The 22,027-nt window shown below is 39.4% G+C and overlaps 1 protein-coding gene across 5 annotated transcripts in view; it reads left to right on the forward strand.

Annotated features, from left to right (window-relative positions):
* TRPC4 (transient receptor potential cation channel subfamily C member 4) overlaps positions 1 to 22,027 on the forward strand; it is a 139,301-nt gene that overhangs the window by 85,981 nt on the left and 31,293 nt on the right. For 3 of the 5 annotated variants that reach the window (XM_065678350.1, XM_065678352.1, XM_065678351.1), the window contains one exon: positions 12,545 to 12,881. In XM_065678350.1, coding sequence (XP_065534422.1) covers positions 12,545 to 12,881 — 337 coding nt within the window. Of the gene's footprint in view, positions 1 to 1,751; positions 1,791 to 12,544; positions 12,882 to 22,027 lie in introns of those variants that run through there. The other 2 variants (XM_065678354.1, XM_065678353.1) reach the window with 2 other exon arrangements.

A 22,027-nucleotide genomic window follows, 5' to 3' on the forward strand; every position in this document is an offset into this window, starting at 1 on the left:
GCCAGCATGGCATCACTAAGGGGGAATCCTGCCTGACCAGTTTGGTGGCCTTCTATGATGGGGCTACGGAACTGATGGACAGGGGTAGAGCAGTTGTCATCTACCTGGACTTGTGCAAAGCATTCAACACCGTCCCACACGACATCCTTGTCTCTAAACTGAGGAGACATCAATTTGATAGGTGGACTACTTGGTGGATAAAGAACTGGCTGAATGGCTGCATGCAAAAAGTTGTGGTCAATGGCTCAATGTCCAGCTGGAGACCGGTAACGAGAGGTGTCCCTCAAGGATCTGTGTTGAACTGGTCTTGTTCAACATCTTTGTCAGTGACATGGACAGTGGGATTGAGTGCGCCCTCAGCAAGTTTGCCGATGACACCAAGCTGTGTTGTTCGGTTGATAAGCTGCACGGAAGGGATACCATCCAGAGGGACCTTGACACGCTTGTGAGGTGGGCTGATGCCAACCTTATGAAGTTCAACTATGACAAGTGCAAGGTTCTACACCTGGGTCGGAGCAATTGCGGGCACAGCTACAGGTTGGGCAGAGAAGAGATTCAGAGCAGTCCTGTGAAGAAGGACTTGGGGGTGCTGGTCGATGAGAAAATGACCATGAGCCAGCAGTGTGCACTCTGAAGATAAGCTATGAATCACAGAGGTGTTCAAGGACAGGTTGGATGAAGCCTTGTGTTGGATGGTTTAGTGAGAGGTGTCCCTGTCCATGGCAGGGGGGTTGGAACTAGATGATCTTGAGGTCCTTTCCAACCCTAACCATTCTGTGATTCTGTGATTCTGTGACCATGAGCCGGCAGTGTGCACTCTGAAGATAAGCTATGAAGATAGTGTGCGTTCTGTAGATAGGCTAGACTAGGAAGACAGGCTGAGAAATTAGGGGCTGTTCAGCCTAAAGAAGAGAAGGCTGAGTGAAGACCTTATAGCAGCCTTCCAATATCTGAAGGGGGCCTACAAGTATGCTGGAATGGGACTCCACTAGGGAGTGTAGTGATAGGACAAGGGGTAATGGGTTAAAACTTAAACAGGGCAAGCTGAGATTGGATATAAGGAAGAAATTCTTTACTGTTAGGGTGGTGAGGCACTGGAATGGGTTGCCCAGGGAAGCTGTGAATGCTCCATCCCTCGTGGTGTTCAAGGCCAGTTTGGACGACGTCTTGGGTAACATGGTTTAGTGTGAGGCGTCCCTGCCCATGGCAGAGGGGTTGGAACTGGATGATCTTAAGGTCCTTTCCAACCCCAACTATTCTATGATTCTATTCTAAGTGTGTATTGTGGGAATAAATTTGACAGAGCTATTTGGTAAAGAGGAGGTCCTGCTTCCCTGACTGCAGTTTTCAAGGGTTTTAGCATGAGACCTTTACAGCTGCAGGCTGGCCATTGTGGAGAAAAAAAGATACTGAGCATGACTTTAGCTCAGGAGACATCACCTAGCCTCCCTTTGGGTCAAGGCAGAAGTCCTCTAGCCAGATGATTTCATTAAAGCCTGTATGATATGTATAAATGCAAGGGATGGGAAACATACCTGTGCAATCTAAATTTAAACTGCACAACACATAGGGTCTTCAGTGGTTTTATAGGTTCGCTTGGGATTTTTTCTGTATATTGAGTTATCTTTATTATACAATAAGTTTCATATTCTTAATTATAAGGTATGTCTGATTTTCAAATAAATTTCAGTTTAGGGAATCATGATTTCATGCATATGATCAGAATACATCTGCATAGCACCACAGAAGAGTGCAAACGAAGCAGAAGAAAATACTCCTTCAGAGTACCGGTGAGCTATCTCTCACAAGAATTAAAGAGCATCTCTTTCTTAGAAATGTACCCTTTCTGACGTGTTGGAGCAGAGCCTAGGGCACACATGTTATGCAGACAGTGACAATAGCTTATAGGGTATATTTCTTTGTCAGTGAACAAATTGTCTGTGATTTGTTGAGAAAGAATGTAGCCTCAAACCTTCAAGGACTGGAACACAGCCTTTCATTATATCATTCCACATTTGCTTCTTCCACATCCAGCTTTTTGCAAATGATCATTTTCTGCCACATTTTAAAATAAACTGTATCCCTTTACCTGGAACTATAAGCCAACTATTCTACTCCATCTCTGTAAGAAATAGCTATGGGTGGAAGCTGGGAAAACAATATCTCCTGAGTTATCCAGTGTCTAGGAGCATGCAGTAAATTTTAGAAACACCAGTCTAACACAGAAACATATGACGTAAGTCAGTAAAATATTGTGCAAGAAACTTGTCTTTGAGTTGTTGTCTGTGCTGCTAAATGAAAGCAGACCATGGCATGATCCTAAAACCAAGTGATACTGAGAGATTTGTATGCAAACAGGCTACAGCAAGTTGCAGGTTCCCCTTTCATAGAGTGGGCTGGAGTCCAAAAGTAGAACCTGGAGAGAAAATAGGTAGTGAAATGACTGGAGTCCAGTGCTCAGACTCAGTCACTGTTTGATTTCTTCAGTTTAGGTGTAGACTGAGCATCCCTAAATGTGATGCATATGTAAAACTGAAGTAAAAAAGGCTCTTTATTGATTTATTGCTCTGATTCTTCACCATGAAAGAAAACAGCAGTGTTCAGACATCTCTGAGAACACTGAGAGTAGTTCCAGGATTTCATATGAGATGCCAAACTATGTTTTGCCACAAATAGCAGAACTTCATAAGGGGAAAGAATTATCCAAGGCCTGTTGTTATTTCTCCAGGCTGGCAGATGCTGGATATACAGGTCTCTTCCGATTATGGGAAATCACAGTATTTCTTAGGTTTGTTCACAAGACAAGGTAATTTTCTTCAACCCCAAACTATTCTTAAGTAATTATTTCATAGAGCAAGGCTTCTGAGCAAGCAATTACACCCCTTGCAATTCTTCCTGAGATTTATATTCTGTTTAAACCGCAGAAGCTGTACACAGTGGCTGAGAACTGGCCTTTCAAGAGCAGTGCCTCTGAACTCATTTAAAGGAGAACTGTGAAGAAAAGTGGATTGTAAAAATAATGAAAAAACTGAAAAACATCATCACTAGGCACCAGAAAGAAGGTTCATGAAGGCCACACTTGACTGGTAGAACTGTTACATCTGTACAGCCTCACATGCATTTATTTTGCACATGGTCACAGAATGATGCTCACTGAGCATCGTTGCCAAAGACCTATCATTTCAGCTTAGTTTTTATGCAGGAACTGGGTAATTGATCTGATTTCTCAGCCTTTAACATTCTCAGATAAGCACAGCCAAATTAAAGGAGAGAAATTTAAAGATGAAAAAAATTAAAGTATTTAAAGAGAAAGAAAAGCAGATTGAGTGACTATATTCCGCTCCTAAGTATTAACATAACTACAAAGCAAGACCTCCCTACAACATACTAGTAGAGAACTTTAGAGAAAAATAAGCAGTTTATTGCTTTATTTCATTCAAATGTCTTTGTAGTCACTCTGTGTTTTTATTTTTCCCTCATCCCTCTTATTTTGTATTCAGTCAGCCTTCAAATGAGTGTTATGCTTTCCAAAAACTGGATTTACACTGATTTGGGGGAACTTTGGCATCTTCAGCTCTACACAAGCTTCACATAATAAACAGTTACTTATAAAGAAAGTGGGAAACCCTGGAGATCAACATGACTCTGTTGCTGGCTATCATATCACTTGGCTAGAACAGCATAAGCTTGGAGTCAAGAACAGTTATGATCATTTCCATCATTCACATCAGGATGCAGGCTAGCTTGTAAAGCTACGCTACCAAAGGGAAACCTAAATTTTCCTGGTGCTGATGGAAGGTGATTACCATTGCTTTTACAGGGAAAATAAACCTCAATAATATGACAAAATGTCACTGCTCTGAGGTTTCTTTTCACAGAAACTGGCAAAGAGCCTGAAAATGGGGGGGGGGGGGGGGGGGGGGGGGGGCGGGAAGGACGGAAAAATGTTGTAGTCGGGTTTCTTCCACATAGCTTAATATCATGCTCAAATCTGGAAAGACGTTCAATAAGACAAAATGAAGCCAAGAATGTCTTTACTTTGTTTGGCCTCTGCAACAAAGTACACAAATGAGGAACAGGGTGGCCAGATAATTTTTCACCAATTAAACTCACACTGCGCTCTGTGCTTCAGTTGCTTTCAACATATTTGCAGCTCCCTCATGAATTTTGAAAGCTTGGTTTATTAATTTGTAACTTTCTAGCAACATGACAGCTACAAAAGTAGACAAAGTGGTACAATGAGCTGGATGTGAGGGAATTAATTGGTTCTGTCATATAGTGGGTTTGTAACTAACAGATCCTAACCGCTTCTTGCTTACCAGTTGCTGCATAGAAGCCTTACCCATACAGAACAGAAAACCAGCTTGGATGTAACTGGTAACTGGTCATTGTTCCAGAAGTGTGGGGTTTTTGCTTTTGCAGCCACTGAGGCTGACAACAGACTATTCTTTATTCAAGTGGCTATTTATTTCCAAGTCAGTTTCAGTTGATAACATGATTTACATGATCGGTATGCTATGAACAGTATATGTGATTTCTACCTGAAGTTGCTCAGGATATATATTGATTTTAGTGTCCTAAAATGAATTTGGAGTTCTGAGATTATAAACAAAATGTGTTTATAGTGTCAATTTATTCTGTGTTAGAATGAATACTGGGAGAATGATCAGCCACTATTCTCTTATCAGTTGGTTTATTTTGTAGAAACTATTGGTGCAGACAGCAAACTTGCTGTCAGAGCTATCTGAAGACTGCTATGGGAATAATAAGATTGAAGTGGCAGAGACCTAACCAAATATTTTGACTGTTATGTCTTTTCCCTCACATGTGATGCCTAGATTAATATAGCACAAATGTTTGGAAGTTGAAATGGTATTATGCATTGTTTGGAAAAAAATTGGTTCAGTGATATGAGACAGGCTCTGCCTTTTCCGAAAGGGAATAACCAATGGTGAAAAAGATCTGAGTAATACCTTGTATTCATAGAGAAGTAATTCAAACCTAAATAAATAAATTCAAACCCATAAAGACAATTACTGTGGCTCTTAAAAATTTTGCCACACCAGAAAACACTGATTGGTTTAATGCTTAATGGTTTAATTGGTTTTAGGATCATATAAAATAATTGGTTAAAAGCTATGTCTCAAGATCATTCAGTCCAACCTCCTGGTCAAAACTGGGCTAATACTGAAGATTATCAGGTTGCTAAGAAAATTGCCCCACCAAGTTTTAAATAATTACAGGAATGAAGATTCTGCATCTGCCCTGGACAGCCTGTGTCAGTGCTTAACTACTCTCAGTTAGGATGAATATTTTCCTTAGATCAAACTAGAACTTCCTGTGATGCAGCTTGTGATCATCCTTATCCTTTTATTGTGGTCCTGAGAAAAGTCTGCTTCTATCCATACCCTCCCTTCCACTTCTGTAAGATAACTGTGAGTTCCCACTACGAGTCTCTTTTTGAGTGAGTACACGCAACTCCCTTCTTCTCTCCTTGTGCATCATGGAGGCAGCCCTGTAACCTCTTGAAAGTGCTCTGATGGACTCCAGTTTGCCCATACCTCTGTTGTAATAAGGGACCCAAAACAGGACACAGCACTCCACATGTAGTCTCACAAGTGCCAAAGAGAAGGGAATTATCACCCTCCTTGACACGTTTGCTATACTTTGGCTACTGCAGCTTGGGCTATACTTTTGTACTGCATGGGCCCAGTCGTATTCAGCTTCTTACTCAGCAGTTTCCCCAGGTCTTTTCTACAAAGCTGCTTTCTACAGGGTGAATCCCACCCTGTACAGTTGCTGTTGCACAGGGTTATTCTGTCCCAAGCACAGGACTTAGCACAGAAATATCAGTCATATTTTTTGTTTGCTATGCATGGAAATACACCAGCTAAATGTGGAAAAATAGGGATGCAATATAACAGAAGCAAGTTCATGTTGTGTTATATCTGCAGATACTTACAATTAAAGGGGTTCTTTAATTGTTTTCCCCTACAAAACTGTTTTGTATTGTGGTGAGCCCAATACTACCTAGAATGGGAACCAGAAGTATTATGCCAGCATCCCAGTCCTGAAGTTTGGAGCTATTTTACATGCTCATCCCAAAACCCCAAAACTGATTCACTTTACCACTGGGAAGTCTAACAGGGCTATTCATGCATAGCTGATTCCAACAAACTGCATTCTAGTTTCAGTTGCCATTGTCTTTTCTAAGAAATTAAAAAGAATCACTGCAATTATAGATAAGTCTTCACTTATTTAATAGATGTTTAATAGTTTTCTCTGTGCTGATTCATTTTAATGGGAAGAAGCAATGGAATCAAACAAGTGCTTCTGCTTGTGTTGATGTGGCAGATGAAATTTAAATGTTAAAATTACAAACTGAAATGTCATTGTTTTTATAATAATGTTCATTAATCCTTTTAATGAAGCATTTCAGTCTTCACTTTTATGTTTTCTTTTTCTTTTGTTTTCTTCCTCCTCATATTTGGAGTTAAACAATAGGATAATTACAATTTAAAAAAACGCATTGTGTGCTCGTTTCCTGGTGAGAGCAGTGTAAAAACTGGATTTATGATGAAGGCATCCTTGCTGTGAATTTGTTTTGCTATAGGGACCTGATCTGAAGAAGGTTGCCCTTGCAATATACAAGCTGGTGTGCTCTGGTGCTCTGATCCCAAATGAGCTGTGTAGGTCCCTTAATGACACAGCTGCAGAGATGAGGAACAATTAACCCAGCGGTTTGGGTCCAGTAAGAATCATGATTATAATAATAGTCTGCTCCAGTTGGTGCTAGACTTAGAGAGGTGAACCTGAGAAGATTCACAGGAATTGGCAGGGTTTCTGGCCCGAGGCAGAAAACAGACAGTATAACTATACCCAAAGGAGTCCAGAACATGGTCCCTAGCTTTTAGAAAGGAAAATGTAGTGCTGATCCAGTCAATAGCATTAAAGCATTTAAATTGCAGTTAATGTTATTTTTCTTAATGAGCCAGACTTCACAGAGAGAGTGCTGAGATCTGTAAAATATTCTTTGGGGGGGAATATAGAACAAGAATATGCAGTGATGTCTCTAAAGGGAGAAACAATCTACCAAATTTAGGAGTCTGCTTAATGAGGCTGGGACTTGAATCTGTCATTATGGCCAAGCAAACAAGCTTTCACAACCAGTAGATAGAGAATTTTGACATCTAAATTTCAAGTTAAAATAACTAGAAGAGCTTGGGGTTTCATTAAATATCTGGGAAAACGAGTAAAATATAAAAAATAAAAAGTTCTAGAGAAATAAAAAGTAATTTGGCTCAATTCTTGTTGAACTGGAGCACAGCATTGATAAATGTGTGTTACAAAGCATCAGACGTCAGAGCTAACATTTCTTACCAGTTTGGCTGTAATGGCAGTAAAAACCAGCCCAACAGAGAATCTGGACATGATTTTGAAAAGTTTTACTAAGAAAGTTTATGATAACCATTCTCTTTTTCTGCCTCCCCCCCCCCCCCCACAGAACAATCTTTAACAGTCCCCTGTTAGAGAATGGTATTGGGGATAGTTTTTCATGTTACAGCATAACTTCCATGTCAGCAAAAAAGGAAATAATTTTCTTCATCAGCTTTCATTTCTAGATGACAAATCACATATTTTTCTATGTAACATATACTAAACCACCTACTGATCTCAGATGGGAATTCAGCTTGGACCTCAGATTTTTTAGACTGCTTTTGAAGTGTAAAAATGAGCACTGTGTTACAGTGGTGGTTTTCTTTTTTTTTTATTTATTTGCGTATTTCATAATAGAATGAAACAAATACTTAAAGATAATACTGTGCTACAGTGAAGAACTGACTTTGGTTATTCTGTTGATATATATTTATTAAAATATTTTTATAAAAGTATTATTTCTATAAAGAACATATATAGCTAATAGTATTGTCCATGTCATTTCATCTTCATGTAGAAGATGAAATTAGAAGAACTAAAGGTAAGGTTTAAACAGGAGTGAACACTAAATTCTAGGATACGTATATGCTTAGATATCACTAGAATCTTGTTCTGCTATTATTTATACCAGATTTTTTTTCTTGGCACTGTGAATAATTCCTGATCTTCACCAGTCTCAGGGAAGAACCAATCCCCAGCAGAACAACTAAGAGAATGAGTACCAAAACATTTTTAGGTGGACATACTCCATGAAGGAGCTAAAGATGTGCAAAGAGGAATTATCATTATAGCAAAATCCCTCATATAATTACAAAATTCTGGAATCTATTGGAAGCAATTATAATGTGAAAATATAAACTTGCTGATTGGTAATTATAGGGAGACAATGTCAAAGTCAAATAGCATACAACAGAATTCTGACGGTACAGAAGATACTTTGAATACCTCAGAATGTAATAGCTACAATTAAGGAAAAAAAAAACATACTAGAGTGAAAATATTTTGGCATAGGCAATGCAGAACTGGCAAATTAATGTCACAGAGTATTTCTATTTTTGCTTAGGAACTGATTACTTCTAGGTGAGAGGATATGTGATAAGAAGATATGAAGGGGAAACAAACATCGATTGGGCACCCTCTGGGGCAAAAAAAAAAAAAAAAAGAAGAAATATTTTACTCAGGAATTAGTCCACGAGTCATATGTTTTCACTAGTTAAGCAAAGCACTAATCTGTATCTATCTAAGAAAATTGAGGTGATTTTTTTTTTAGGGAGGTCCCTCTAAAAAAGTAGGCAAAAACATAACTTTGAAAACATCTGCTTTATCTGTATACCGAAATATTCCAAACACTTATATCTTGAAGCAAACAATATGAAACCTTGCAAATGCATTTTTCCTGATAGAAAAGAACATTATTACTATTCTTTATGACTATTTTCAAGATGCTTACACTATGAGTAAATTTTCTTGTCTTTCACAACAGTCTGAGGCAGCCTCAGTGCTAGTGTCTGGTAAGTGAATATGTCTCTGCTAAGAGCACTGGTGTTTCATTAACATACACCACGTCTGAATTTGGCTCAGGTTAAGACTTCTGACAAGATCCAGACATATGTAGAATCTTTCATTTCATTCCAAACTAAATAGTGTTTTCTACCAGTAGTAATCCAGTGTTTTCAGAAACTATTTTAAAAGTCACCTATTATTACCCACAAGGAACTTGGCTCCTGTGTTTATAAGTATTATCAAAACAATATAAAATCCCAAACTAGGTGCATTTAATTAGAATTCAAATCTGAAATTACTTGCTGTAAATGGACTGACTGCTGGCCATGGCGAAGCCCATCAGTGCTAGTAGCAGTGCTTCTGGGATAACATATTTAAGGGGAAAAATACATGAGAGCAATTGCAACAGGAGAAAGGAGTGAGAAGTAAGAATTGTGAGAACAGCTCTGAAGACACCAAGGCCAATGAAGAAGGAGGAGAGCAGGTGCTCCAGGTGCTGGAGCACAGATTCCCCTGCAACCCATGGAGATCCATGGTGGAGCAGATACCCGCCTGCAGCCCAGGGGGGATGCCTGAAGGAGGCTGTGACCCCAAAGGAAGCTCATGCTCGAGCAGGCTCCTGGCAGGACCTGTGGCACTGTGGAGAGAGGAGCCCACACTGGAGCAGATTTGCTGGCAGCAGCTGTGACCCCATGGGAGACCAATGCTGGAACAGTCTGTGCCTGAAAGACTGCACCCATGGAAGGGACACACACTGGAGCAGTCTGTGCCTTAAGGACTGCACCCATGGAAGGGACACACACTGTTCAGTCTGTGCCTGAAGGACAGCCTCACTTCTGTGCCTGGGAAAATCTTGGAGCAGATTCTCGTGGAAAGCATGCTAAGGCACATGAAAACCAACCCTAACTGTTCTATGATTCTATGGCTGCGCCCATGCAAGGGACCTACGCTGGAGCAGCTCATTAAGAACTGCAGCCCATGGGAAGGACTCATGTTGGAGAAGTTCCTGGAGGAATGTCTCCTGTGGAAAGGACACTATGCTGGAGTAGGGGAAAAGCGTGAGGAGTCCTCCCCTGAGGAGTGAGAGAGACTGATCTGAAATCAGACTCCACTGTCTATTATCTCAAAGATTGGTATGAGAAGCTGAAGTAAGACTCTTCCATCCATTGCCCCGAGGATTGGTATGAGAAATTGAAATGGGACTCCACAGACCATTGTCTCAGAGATGAGTGGAAGGAGTTATATAAGACTCTTCCATCCATCGCCTGAGAGAAGGAAGTGAGGAGTTGAACTGGGACTCCACCATCCATTGCCTGAGGGATGAATGGGAAAGAGCTGATATAAGACTCTTTGGTCCATTGCCTGAAGGATTGGTGTGAGGAATTCCCTGCCCATTATCCCAGGAATTGCTGCAGACACCTGTGTGTGTGCAGACACCTGCAGTTGAAGAGCTGGCTGCAAGACCAGGGAAACTGGTCCACCAGGGCACATCACCAGGGAGCCATTGACATGAGGATAACTCCAAAAGGACACCTCCATGAGGACACTCTCCACCAATGACTACTACAGACCCTGAGGGACACCCTCCATGAGATATTGCCATGAGGGCAGCACCATGAGACACACTACACAGGGTACCTTCAAGGGGACTCCAGAGGGATGCCTCCACGAGGACACCCACCTCCAATGGACTCTTTGGGGGCACTCTGCTCCGATACCAACTACAAACCCTGAAGGGCTCCCACCACCAACGATGATGACAGTATATCCCCAGGACACTGATGGATCCACAGGGGTGACTCTCTCTCTGCACCCTGAATCCTTGCTTCATTTTCTACCTTTTTTCCAATCTGTCCTATCACTATCCCCTTATTACAATAATTTACCTTTTTGTTATAATAATTGTCTTTTTGTAATGAACCAACTAATCGATTATGGTATTTGACCTCATTTGCATCTTCATTTCACTCTTGGGATCATGAACTGAAACAGGGTCCAACACTGGGTTTTCAACCAGTTGAACCCTGACTAGGAGGAAGGAGCAGCAGAGATGTGTGATGAACTGACCATACACCCCTGGTGGGAAAGTGATAGAGAAAACTGGAAGTGAAGTTGAACCCAAAAAGAAGGGTGGTGAGGGGAAACTGTTTCAAGATTTGGGTTTGTTTCTCATTATGCTACTCAGATTTGATAGGCAATAAATTAAATTACTTTTTGCAAGTCAAGTGTATTTTATCTGTGATGGTAACTGCTGAGTGATCTCTCCTGTGCTTATCTTGACCCACGAGACTTTTGTTATATTTTCTCTTCCCTGTGTAGCTGATGAGAGGAGTGACAGAATCGCTTTGATGGGTACCTGGCATCTAGCTAAGGTCAACCCACCACAACATAAGAAAAATCCTTTTTAGAAAAATGCAACTATTTTGGTTCTCTTTGATGCATATATTGCTTCTATTCTATATCTCTTATGTCAAGTTATGTCAACTTAACATGAGCTGGTAGAGTGCACTTGCAGCCTAGAAAGCCAACCGTTTCCTGGGCTGCATCAAAAGGAGTGTGACCAGCAAGTCGAAGGAGGTGATCCTGCCCCTCTACTCTCCTCTTGTGAGACCTCACTTGGAGTATTGTGTGCAGTTCTGGTGTCCTCAACATAAAAAGGACATGGAAGTGTTGGAACAAGTCCAGAGGAGGGCCACAAGGATGATCAGGGGACTGGAGCACCTCCCGTATGAAGACAGGCTGAGGAAGTTGGGGCTGTTCAGCCTGGAGAAGAGAAGGATGCGTGGAGACCTCATAGCAGCCTTCCAGTACCTGAAGGGGGCCTATAAGGATGCTGGGGAGGGACTCTTCATTCGGGATGTAGTGATAGGACAAGGGGTAATGGGTTAAAACTTAAACAGGGGAAGTTTAGATTGGCTATAAGGAGGAAGTTATTTAGTGTGAGGGTGGTGAGGCACTGGAATGGGTTTCCCAAGGAAGCTGTGAATGCTCCATCTGTGGTGGTGTTCAAGGCCAGGTTGGACAGAGCTTTGGGTGGCATGGTTTAGTGTGAGGTGTCCCTGCCCATGGAAAGCAGGTTGGAACTTGATGATCTTAAGGTCTTTTGCATACTACCTATTCTATAATTCTATGATTCTATAAGTCTAGCATGCTGCTACTGTATGGCCCTTTATAAAATAAAGCACTGGATAAAATAAGAACTAGTGATAAAACTGTGACATCACCCCCTGGAATATACTTAAAGCTTCTTTGAAAAGCTATCTGACAAATATTAAATATTAACCAGATTTTTCAGTTTGAAATCAGCTTTTGAGGTGCATGTGTTTTACAGTCGGTTGGCTCCTTGAACTGAACTGACAGTGAAGTCAGTCTTTATTGTGGAAAGTGAATTTTGGTGTCTTTGCACTATACATTTTAAATAGAAAGAGGGGCAGGTTGACCCAGCCATGTCTTACTGGTATTATCAGTATGAATGGGCTTGCACAGACGGTGGGTTTTTTTTAATCTCTATCCAGAAGTTGTTTATTGTAAGATACATAGCATGGAAATAACTTTGCAGAGGTAACAAAGAACTGACCTTTCTCCTTTCTTCTTTTCTCTGTAGTTTGTTGCTCAGCCCAACTGCCAGCAGCTGCTTGCATCCCGCTGGTATGATGAGTTCCCCGGATGGAGGAGACGACACTGGGCTGTGAAGATGTTGACGTGTGTTGTGATTGGACTCCTTTTCCCGATCTTCTCTGTGTGCTACCTGATAGCTCCCAAAAGCCCATTAGGGCTGTTCATCAGAAAGCCATTTATCAAATTTATCTGCCATACTGCATCCTACCTGACTTTTCTGTTCCTGCTGTTGCTTGCCTCTCAGCACATTGACAGGTCAGACTTGAGCATGCAGGGACCGCCACCAACCATCGTCGAGTGGATGATATTACCGTGGGTCCTGGGTAAATGTATTACTAAAGAAAATACAATGAAAAGTGTTTTGACCCCTGTGGTTTTGCCAGGTATTCCTGAGGCAGGAAGACACAGTAGAGAGTTCTGTCATGAATTATTGACCTATCAAAACAGGCAATTTGTCCATCTCCTCCAATACCCAGCAAAAGTAGTAGACAACTTGGGAAGACTTCAATAATCCAGTGTCACCACCTGATATATTACAGTGAGAGAAAATAAAAGATACTGGGAGTTCCTTCCTGTGCTTAAGCAGTGCCCTGAAACTTACATATTTATATTCTTTTTGATATCTATTTTCTCCAGGCCAGATTTTTTTCTGATTATACTGTCTATTTTTGACACAGCATAAAACAGTCCTCACCACCAGCCTTTACTGTGAGGTGTGTTGTTCTTCTCTGGGTAAATAATGCTACTAACATTTTAAAAGCCAATATGTAGTAATATTGCAAAGGAACTAATTAATCTTTTAGGCTGCTTGGAATGACATTTCCTGCAGACAAGTCAGACTAACTTCAGTGGGTGAGAGTCACGTTTAAATGCTGAAAATGAAATCCCTCCAGTAAATTTTCCCAGTTCTGTACAGTTGGGAAATAAGAAACCAATATAAAAATCATTAGTGTGATACATTACTTACTTACAAATCAATACTGCAATGCTGAGGAGGAGCAGGGGGCTTTTCTGTGCTGTCCCATTCCCAGATGAGATGTTAGGAGCCTTTCTGCCCAGCCTTCCAAAATAGCAGGTGTCAGTATCTATTCAGCTTTCACAGCATCCAGAGGCTGAAGGATAATAAGAACATATGTTGACACATAAACCTTGACATGCCATAGTGGGGTTTATTATTAACCTGTCTTTTTAAAGAAAGAAATCAGAGCCCAGAGGAAAGGCACAATTTGAGAAGGGCAAGGGCTAGTTTCAGCTAAAGTCAGTTGTAAAATTTTGGTGATTAACTCCTCTCCAGAAAACATGCTGTGGGAAGAAGAAGAACCCCCATTGCCCTCAACCTCTGACACTGTTGTTTACTTCGGGAAGGGTTTAAGAAACTCAGTATCCCAAAGAACTTGTTTGAAGAAGCCATTAACCCTGAGAATTATGACTATCAAGATGACTATAATTTCTGAAAGCAGCATTAATATTTGCAATATAGACTCATATAGCCAGATTATACCAGTACTGCATGTGCTAAGTGCTTCCTCTGCGAGTAGTACAGGTCAAATCAAGAGAACTGCTTGCATAAACAAATATGACCATGAGTAAAGATCAATAGTCAGATACCCTGTGGTCAAACAGCTTGTGCTTAATCTAAACTGTAATGTTCAGAGAAACTGTGCCTTCCAAAATCTCTTGCATCTAAACCAGTGTATTCAGTATATTTTATACATTGCTCTCTAGTGGTTCCTGATTAGTGGTTCCAATTTCACATTTGCTGGGTTCAGCTTTCAGACCTTGGTCACTGCAGTGCCTTAGCTCATCCAAATAATAAGGCAACAGATTAATCCACCATAATCTCAGGCAATTCATTAGGTTCCTAAATTGCCCCCATCATTGAAGGATTTTTTGAATGAATGAATATTGGCCAAAATCTCCCATTTGCTGTTTTCATAGTTCAAATGCATACAAACTGCGATCTAGTAACCTTTTAATACACTAAACAGTTTTATTAAGTCTTATCAATAAGCTAAGGTTGTTTTCCAGTCCACAATTTAGTCTGTGATCTCACCTCTTGAAACTGTACAGTTATGCAGTATCCTTAAAAAAGAGTAAAAGTAGCACTCTTGAATTACATAAGGGAGCCTAAATCTGAGGTACATAGATAGATATATATTTGAGTCTTCTGGATATAAATGAAAATTGTTGATATCTGAGACAAAATTAATATGGCTCTAGGGTTGCAGTTTTTCTCTGAAATTGGAAACATGACCAAGTAAACCCTTTTCTTGAAGCAAAAGGTTATCATGGAGCAGCTGGAGCATGTCAAAATCATTAACATTTTAACAATAGAATTCTTTGTTTCTTTTTCTTTTAATTCAAATAGCTCTGCGTGTAGTTTGCATTTTAATATCTACCTCTCTTAAAATGAAGAGAGGAAGAGGAGCCCTATTTTCCAGGCTTCTCATCGACATGAATTTCAGCCTAAGTATATTTCTTAGAACTTAGAGAAATTGCAAGATTGTCCGGAGCAGTCTAAACTCTCCAACGATCAGACAGTAATTAGCATTTGCCTACTACTATGTAATAGAAGGCTGAAAGTGCATGGTTAGCACATATTAAAAATGTCACTAGAGTAGGAAGCTCAGAGGAAAAACCTGTATTGGGCCACATTTCCATGGAGACTATCAACTTTACATTTAAAAAGCCTCCTAAGGAACCTTTTGCATTAATTTTTTCTGTTCCATGATTAGCTGATTACACAAGTGGTGTTACAGTATGTGGTGATTATCTGTGGAACAGTAAGTCAGTGTAACAAGGCAGATGTTGAAGCATTAAAAAGTAGTTGTGAAAAAATCTCTCAGTAAGAAGAGTCAGAGTCTGCTGCCCTTGCATTTAAACAAATAAGAAACAAGCTTCTGCTGGTAAGGAGAATTATTTTTTTATTCTTATTAGCTGTTGATTCAGATTTCCCAAGCTTGCCAGATGCTTCACGCTGCAGAAACATGGACCTATATTGAAGAATCCATCACCACTGAAAACCAGGCAGAAAAAACAAGAACCCCGTCTTGTGGGGAAAAAAAAAAATAGTCAGGAAGAGCAATATTTTCCATCACCCAATTCCCCATCCAGTGTCTAAGTGGCCTCTGAGCATGATAGCAGTGATGCATAGGGGAAATCAAATAAGATCCAGCTTCACCCTCTCTGTGCCTTGACTGCAGCTCATCTAGAGATCATACTGATCCCTACAGCATTGTCATACTGTTTTTTCTGCCCTAATCCCTAGCTTCAAACTTGTCAGTGACCATGCTAAATGTCCTCACAGTGGGCATTTGGTTCACCAAGGAATGCTACAAAATTTAGAGGACAAAGCCAACAACCAGACAAACTTAGCGCTTAGTAGCTGTGGTTAAAAAACTCCCTGCCAACCCTGTTGTTTGGGGTGGTTGCAGCAAAAAGAACATTTTTTTTTTTTAGTCAAATTTGTTTTGATGAGTTTTTTGCTCTTTTAAGGGCATCTTTAGATGTTCATTGTAATTATGTTGTTCAGAATACTGCCTGGAGCAGGAATGCAGCCTTACTGGACCTTTTGACAATGCATTCCACATCCTTTCTCTTAGTGGTTTATGCTGTTGGAGTACGTGAATCTATAGAGAATGTGGATGTTTGGGAGCTATGCAAACTGCACACATTTGTGGTCGGCAAACTGCTGGTGGGATGTATGGGAGTGTACAGTCTTGTCAGTACTTAGCACAATGTACATCCAAACATATGGCATAGCAAGACACTCCAGATGAAGTAATCATAGAGGTGGCCAGTAAACATCGTCTTCTAAATTTGGTCAAGAAAGTGTTGTATTTAAAATTAAACAGTTAGTACAAATTGACATGTTCCAGAGAGCAGATATAAAGGATAATACAGCCAGCAAGATGAAACAGTACATAACCAGTAGTGACAAAGTGTAGAAGAGGAAAATAATCCCAGACAAGTCTGTAACAGAGCTTCACTCAGAAAGAGGATAATGCACATAATGACCAATCAAAGCCATTTAGTCCAAACTACTGCTCAACACAGGCTAATTGCAAAGATAGATCAGATTGCTCAGGTTCTTGTCCAGTCAAATCTTGAATTTCTGTAGGGTATATATTCCACTGCCTCTCTCAGCAACCTGTGCCAGTGTCTAGTGGCTGGTAAATTTTTTGCCTGGTAGTAGCTGCAATATCCCATGCCACAACATGCAACCGCTACCTCTTGTCCTTCCAATGTACACTTCTCGGATAAGTCTGGCTGCAATTACTTATAAGAAGCAATTTCATTAGTGCATGAGAGTAGTAATAACCCCATTAGATTTTCTTCCCTTCCCTTCCTTTCTTTTTCCCTGTTTTCAGTTGAGTCCCACTGTGCTTGCTTCTCTAGCATTCAAATGTTTCACAATTTAAAGCTACAATCATATCAAGAAAAGATAAAGAAAACAGAGCTAGGCTTTGCAATGGGTGTGCAAAGCCCAGCTCTGATGCCTTTGCTTTCTAGTAGGCGCCCTTAGTAAGGAGGCTAAAGACACCTGTTGGTGGTTGATTTTGTTATTTGGGTTTTTTTTTTTTTTTTGTCATTTTTAAGTTTTTCTTTCTCCCATTTTTAGCAGGAGTGGTAAATGTTTCACCCACACAGTTATTCCTGCCCTAGTACTCTCCTGACATAGAGGTTCAGTCTTCCCTCAGGCTGCAAAAAAGGCAGGCTTCCTGTTCCCTGTGCAAGAATTTTAGCCATAAAGCTTCAGTGCCAAACAGTCACACTACTCTTGGGGGATGTAGTTTAGGCATTTCAAGAAAGGAAGGTGTTTTGAATGCTGAAACACAGTCTCATGCAGATATCTAACTGAAGCCCTGAGGCAGGCTTCTGAGTGCTGGTGAGACAGAGTGATACTCATTTCTTTTTCCAGTTCCTTCTGTTCCTCTTGTACAGGCTGTCTCAACACTCAGTATTCATAGGTTGTGGACCTCAGCTAGGGAGTTTAAACTCAAAGTGGTCATAAAATGCAATTTATGGTGAATTGATCTATTGCATGGTGAATTTTACTTTCAGTACTATGTACTTAATTTAGACATTGAATAACAGAATATTTCCATGTCTAAACCCTTTCATGGAACTGGCCTCTCTAATATGAAGTTTAGAGCCTCAGTAATGAGACGTTGAAATCCTGACATGCCTGTTAATAGGAGAGAAGGGGAGGAGAAGTTTCCTACATCCCTAAATGTCCACTCCTGGCCTTGCCTAGAGCTACACATACTATGCCAAGCTGGTCTGTGCAGGACTCAGAGCTTTTGAGCAGTGCTATAAAGGCCTTTCTGAGTTTCATAGGCAAGCTATTCGTTCATTTATTCTGACTGCAGGTCTTGTATCCCCTTGTGCATCTTAGCCTTGTGCATGCTTAAAAACTGTGCTTCTTATTATTTACTACGTGATAAGAATATCTTAATTATATTATTCTAGGAACACAGAATGTAGTAAGGGCTGCAAAGATAAAGAACATGCAGATGGCTGGACATAGGACAATTTAATGAATATTAGCTTGCAGTACTGTACATATGGGATACATATTGCTTTGTAAATTAAGGCTGTCTATGGTAATATTTAGGATATAAGCTTTGCTCCTTACTCTTTCCACAATATTTTTACAAAAGCAAGAAACTACTTCTTGTATTAGATGAATTTTGATAAATACATGCCAGAAATAATTTCAGTGATGCTATGGATGCTCTACTTCTCCTGTAAACCTGTTGAGCTTAATAGAGATTTATAAGCAGTAAACAAGGGCATTCTTTTTCTTTAAAAAGATTTCTAGAATCCTATGCAAAAGTACCTGAAAGGATTGACCAATGCTTTTGTCTGGCTAAATTTCTGTCTGCAACGTTACTGTAGAGTAGTGTTCAAAAACAAGAATGTGCAGAATTTCCGTACTCTTTCTCCATATTTAGGTACCTGTCCATATCCCTGTACTCCAAACTCAGGCATTTAGGTAGTTTGATTGTTATGAATTAAGAGATTAAATCAAAGTAAACATGAAGAAAGCAACTCAGGTGCCTACAAAGAGATACCTGGTCCCATTTTTGATAACTGATATACTCACAGAGAGGTTATACCTATGATAAATGCTCTACAGGAAGCCTGTACCATTTTTTGGCAATGCATGGGATGGCTAGCTTGGGTATGAAGGGCATTTGAAATGGTGCTGGATACTGTTATTTAAACATGAAAAAAAAATAAACTATCTTTCATGTTTTTCTAAATTGTGTCAACTACACCATCACAATCTACAGTCCACTTGTGGAAGGCATAGGTGCATTAACCTGAAATGGATTGGATAAGCATGTTTGATTAATTTGATTTTTATTAATTCCACTAGCCAATTGAACCCAACTCAATGGAACATAACAGTTAATCCAGGGTTACAATTTTAATTTTTTTTTTTGCATATGCTCCAGGACACTGAAAATTTTTTCTTGGTTTATATTCCTATTCCTTGCCAAAACCCTGTTTTACAAAGGAAAAAAAAAAAAATTGAGAAGAAAAAGGGCCAATAATGTTAAAATAGATGTAGAAGGTTAAATCTCCTTTAGTCTTCCACTGTAATAATGAACTACAATTCATTTGCATTTCAGAACATCTTGCAATGTAAATTCAAAAGTCTGCTTAAAAAAATTAAGTATTAATTGCATATATTTCCTTTTAGCATGTATAGTAGTACTCTGAAAGTCAGACTTTTTGCTATTCAAGTAAAGTTATGAAAGAAGGTGTGTTGTCTGAAAATACTGGGTACTCTCTCTTCCAAAGGTACTGGGTTTAGCTATCCCACTTACATGGATGCCTTACAGCATAAATACTTAAGCAACTGATCAAACCAGTGCTATTGGACTAGGTGATGAGACTAAGCTATAAATATTTGAGGGGCTGTTCAGTGCTGATTGTTCAAACCATTTCCACCTGCCCTTCTAAAGTGGATGAAATATATATATATATATATATAAAATACTGTAATTCACAATGCCAGCCTTAGACCAGTTGCATTTGCAGCTGATCACTGTTTCTTAGAAATTATACTTTTCCTTGGACACAAGAGTAAACACACTGCTAGTACGTAATTATCACTGAATATTCCCGGCTCTGATATAGTTCATCCAAAAGGCTCCGATGCTCTGTAAGACTTGTGTTGTTCATTACCTTTTCACTGTGCTCCAGAGGTATTACTAAACTCATCTTCACTGCTTCTGTGGGGGAAGGAATTAAGTTAAATTGAACAGATAAGAAACTGAAGACAAAGAGTGAATTGAGGTTAGATGTCTAGTATTCTCAGTGTTGAGTTGTGTGCACAGATAATTTAAACCAGCAGTTACAAGACTTGGCTTGCTTGAGTCTAACTATTCTGGGAAGACAGCTGGGACATAAATGGCTCCTCTGGTCATCTCATTACCAGCTCATTGCCTCACCTGACACAAGATCCAGACACTGTGCACAGTTGTTCCCCTCCCAGACAGCTACTTCCCTGTACCCAAGAGAAAGCAGAAGGTGTGTGCTTGATTTTGTGCATGTTCCTTAGAAATAGCTGCATTTTGTTAACAAAATGTGCCCCAGTTACTGGGAGTCGATTAATTATTCCAGGATTCCTCTACCTTCAGCGGAGTTCAGTTCATCAGCCCAGGTGTAAAACTGAAGAGATATTTCAAGTCTTATCAATGATCACTGAATTCTCTAGAATGACTTTCCTGTTTCAGAGAGCTGTAGGTCATTAGCAAATTATCTTTATCTGTGAAAATCTGTAGATCACATAGTAGAGCAAAGTTGAGTTTATCAGTTAAATGTTTTCACAGTCCAGTGAAAATATGTTCTCTAAGAACATATTAAAAGATTGTTGTTGAACTTGGCATGCAGACATTGACCCTGAGGAACCTCTTGCTTCCCATCACTTTATGGTAAGAGACAAAAATAACACAGCGACCAACCTTTTGTGGGAAAGGTAAAGCCAAAATTAGCTAGGGATCCACAAATCCTTTTAAATATAAATATAGTTCAGAATACTGCTTTTCATGTATTTCTTTGACAATCTTGACGTTATTATTTACAGTGGGATTTAACCATAATTATAAATAACAAAAGGCAGTGTTGTGGAGATGGTATAACATTTTTGTGAATTTCCACAGTTGCTGGAAAATTATTTTTGTAGTTACTCAAGATTCAGTACAAGATAGGAATTTAGATAAGATGAAACTAAGACTTTTTCTCTTAGAACATTTGAATGGATTTTATAGGCAGTTATTTGGTTTTGTTTGTTTCTTTTGCGTGGGAATGAGAGACGAGTTCCTTAGGAGTAAAATTATAGGCCTAGGTAACTGTGAATTGATAATGGAACAATCAGGATAGATGCAAAATTTTTACTATCTGAAAGTTATCTGCCAGCCTGCACAAAAAGACATTGCATCTAACCCAGAGTCTTATCCAAAGGGACAGAGAACATTTGTAAGAGTATAGAGCTGCTGTTCTGCTCAAAGTTGCAAGGTTTGCCAACAGACTCTTACTTTATGAACAGAAAAGTAGGTCCACATGTTTTAAAAGGTATTTCTGTGTCTAATATCCAGAGATTTCAAGACTGGAAATACAACTTCAAAATCTAAGTCTATAGATAAGTATATAAAATAAAAGCTAATCTTATCAGTGTATATATATTGATGTTTCTACCTAAACAAAAATACACCTTAATATATAGTATGCAATATCCAATACTCAATTCTTAAAGATTTTTTTTTAAGTGTTATGAGGTTATTTTAATGAAAGATGGTATTTTTTCTAAGAAAATTCTTATTTCAGCAGGTTTTGTTCTTCAGTAAGAAGTATTTTAATTTGTATCCATTTTGTTGGCTTAGGCAGAATTTGTTTTTACAGTATGTAGGGTTTATTTTAGAAGAAAGAACCTTTTTCATCAATATTCAGAAATGTTTACTGCAAAAAAAGAAAATATACTTAGCACAGAGATTACAACTTTTTATTGAACTTTATTTTATCTGATCTCTTTTAGTTCCTTTCTTTCATCAAGCAAACTAGACTTCAGTCAAATGTTTCCACTGACCAGCTTGCTTATATAATACTTCACAGTGCTATATGAAACCTCTTGTGTCATTCCCAGGGTTTTGTGTGGTCTATGGGCTTCCTGCCCTGAATTTATATGTATTTCATCCATTAAAAACACGGGGTGCTTAATGAAATTTGTTTTTATCATCTCATGCCCATGCTGTTGTTTCTCTCTTACTGCTCCATTATCTAGTTATAAACAATGCAACAAATGCTTGAAAGCCTTACCTTCAACTTTTCAATATAAGTCCTTGATTAATGAAACAGAAGAGGTGCATAAGGCTGATGATTTCCCTTTAAGTGGCAATAAATGATAACAGCAGGGTGATGGGGAATGGATAGGTGAGGGTACAAGAGGCAAGTGTGA

Source organism: Lathamus discolor, chromosome 4 (genome assembly GCF_037157495.1).
Source record: "Lathamus discolor isolate bLatDis1 chromosome 4, bLatDis1.hap1, whole genome shotgun sequence".
Lineage (NCBI taxonomy): Eukaryota > Metazoa > Chordata > Aves > Psittaciformes > Psittacidae > Lathamus > Lathamus discolor.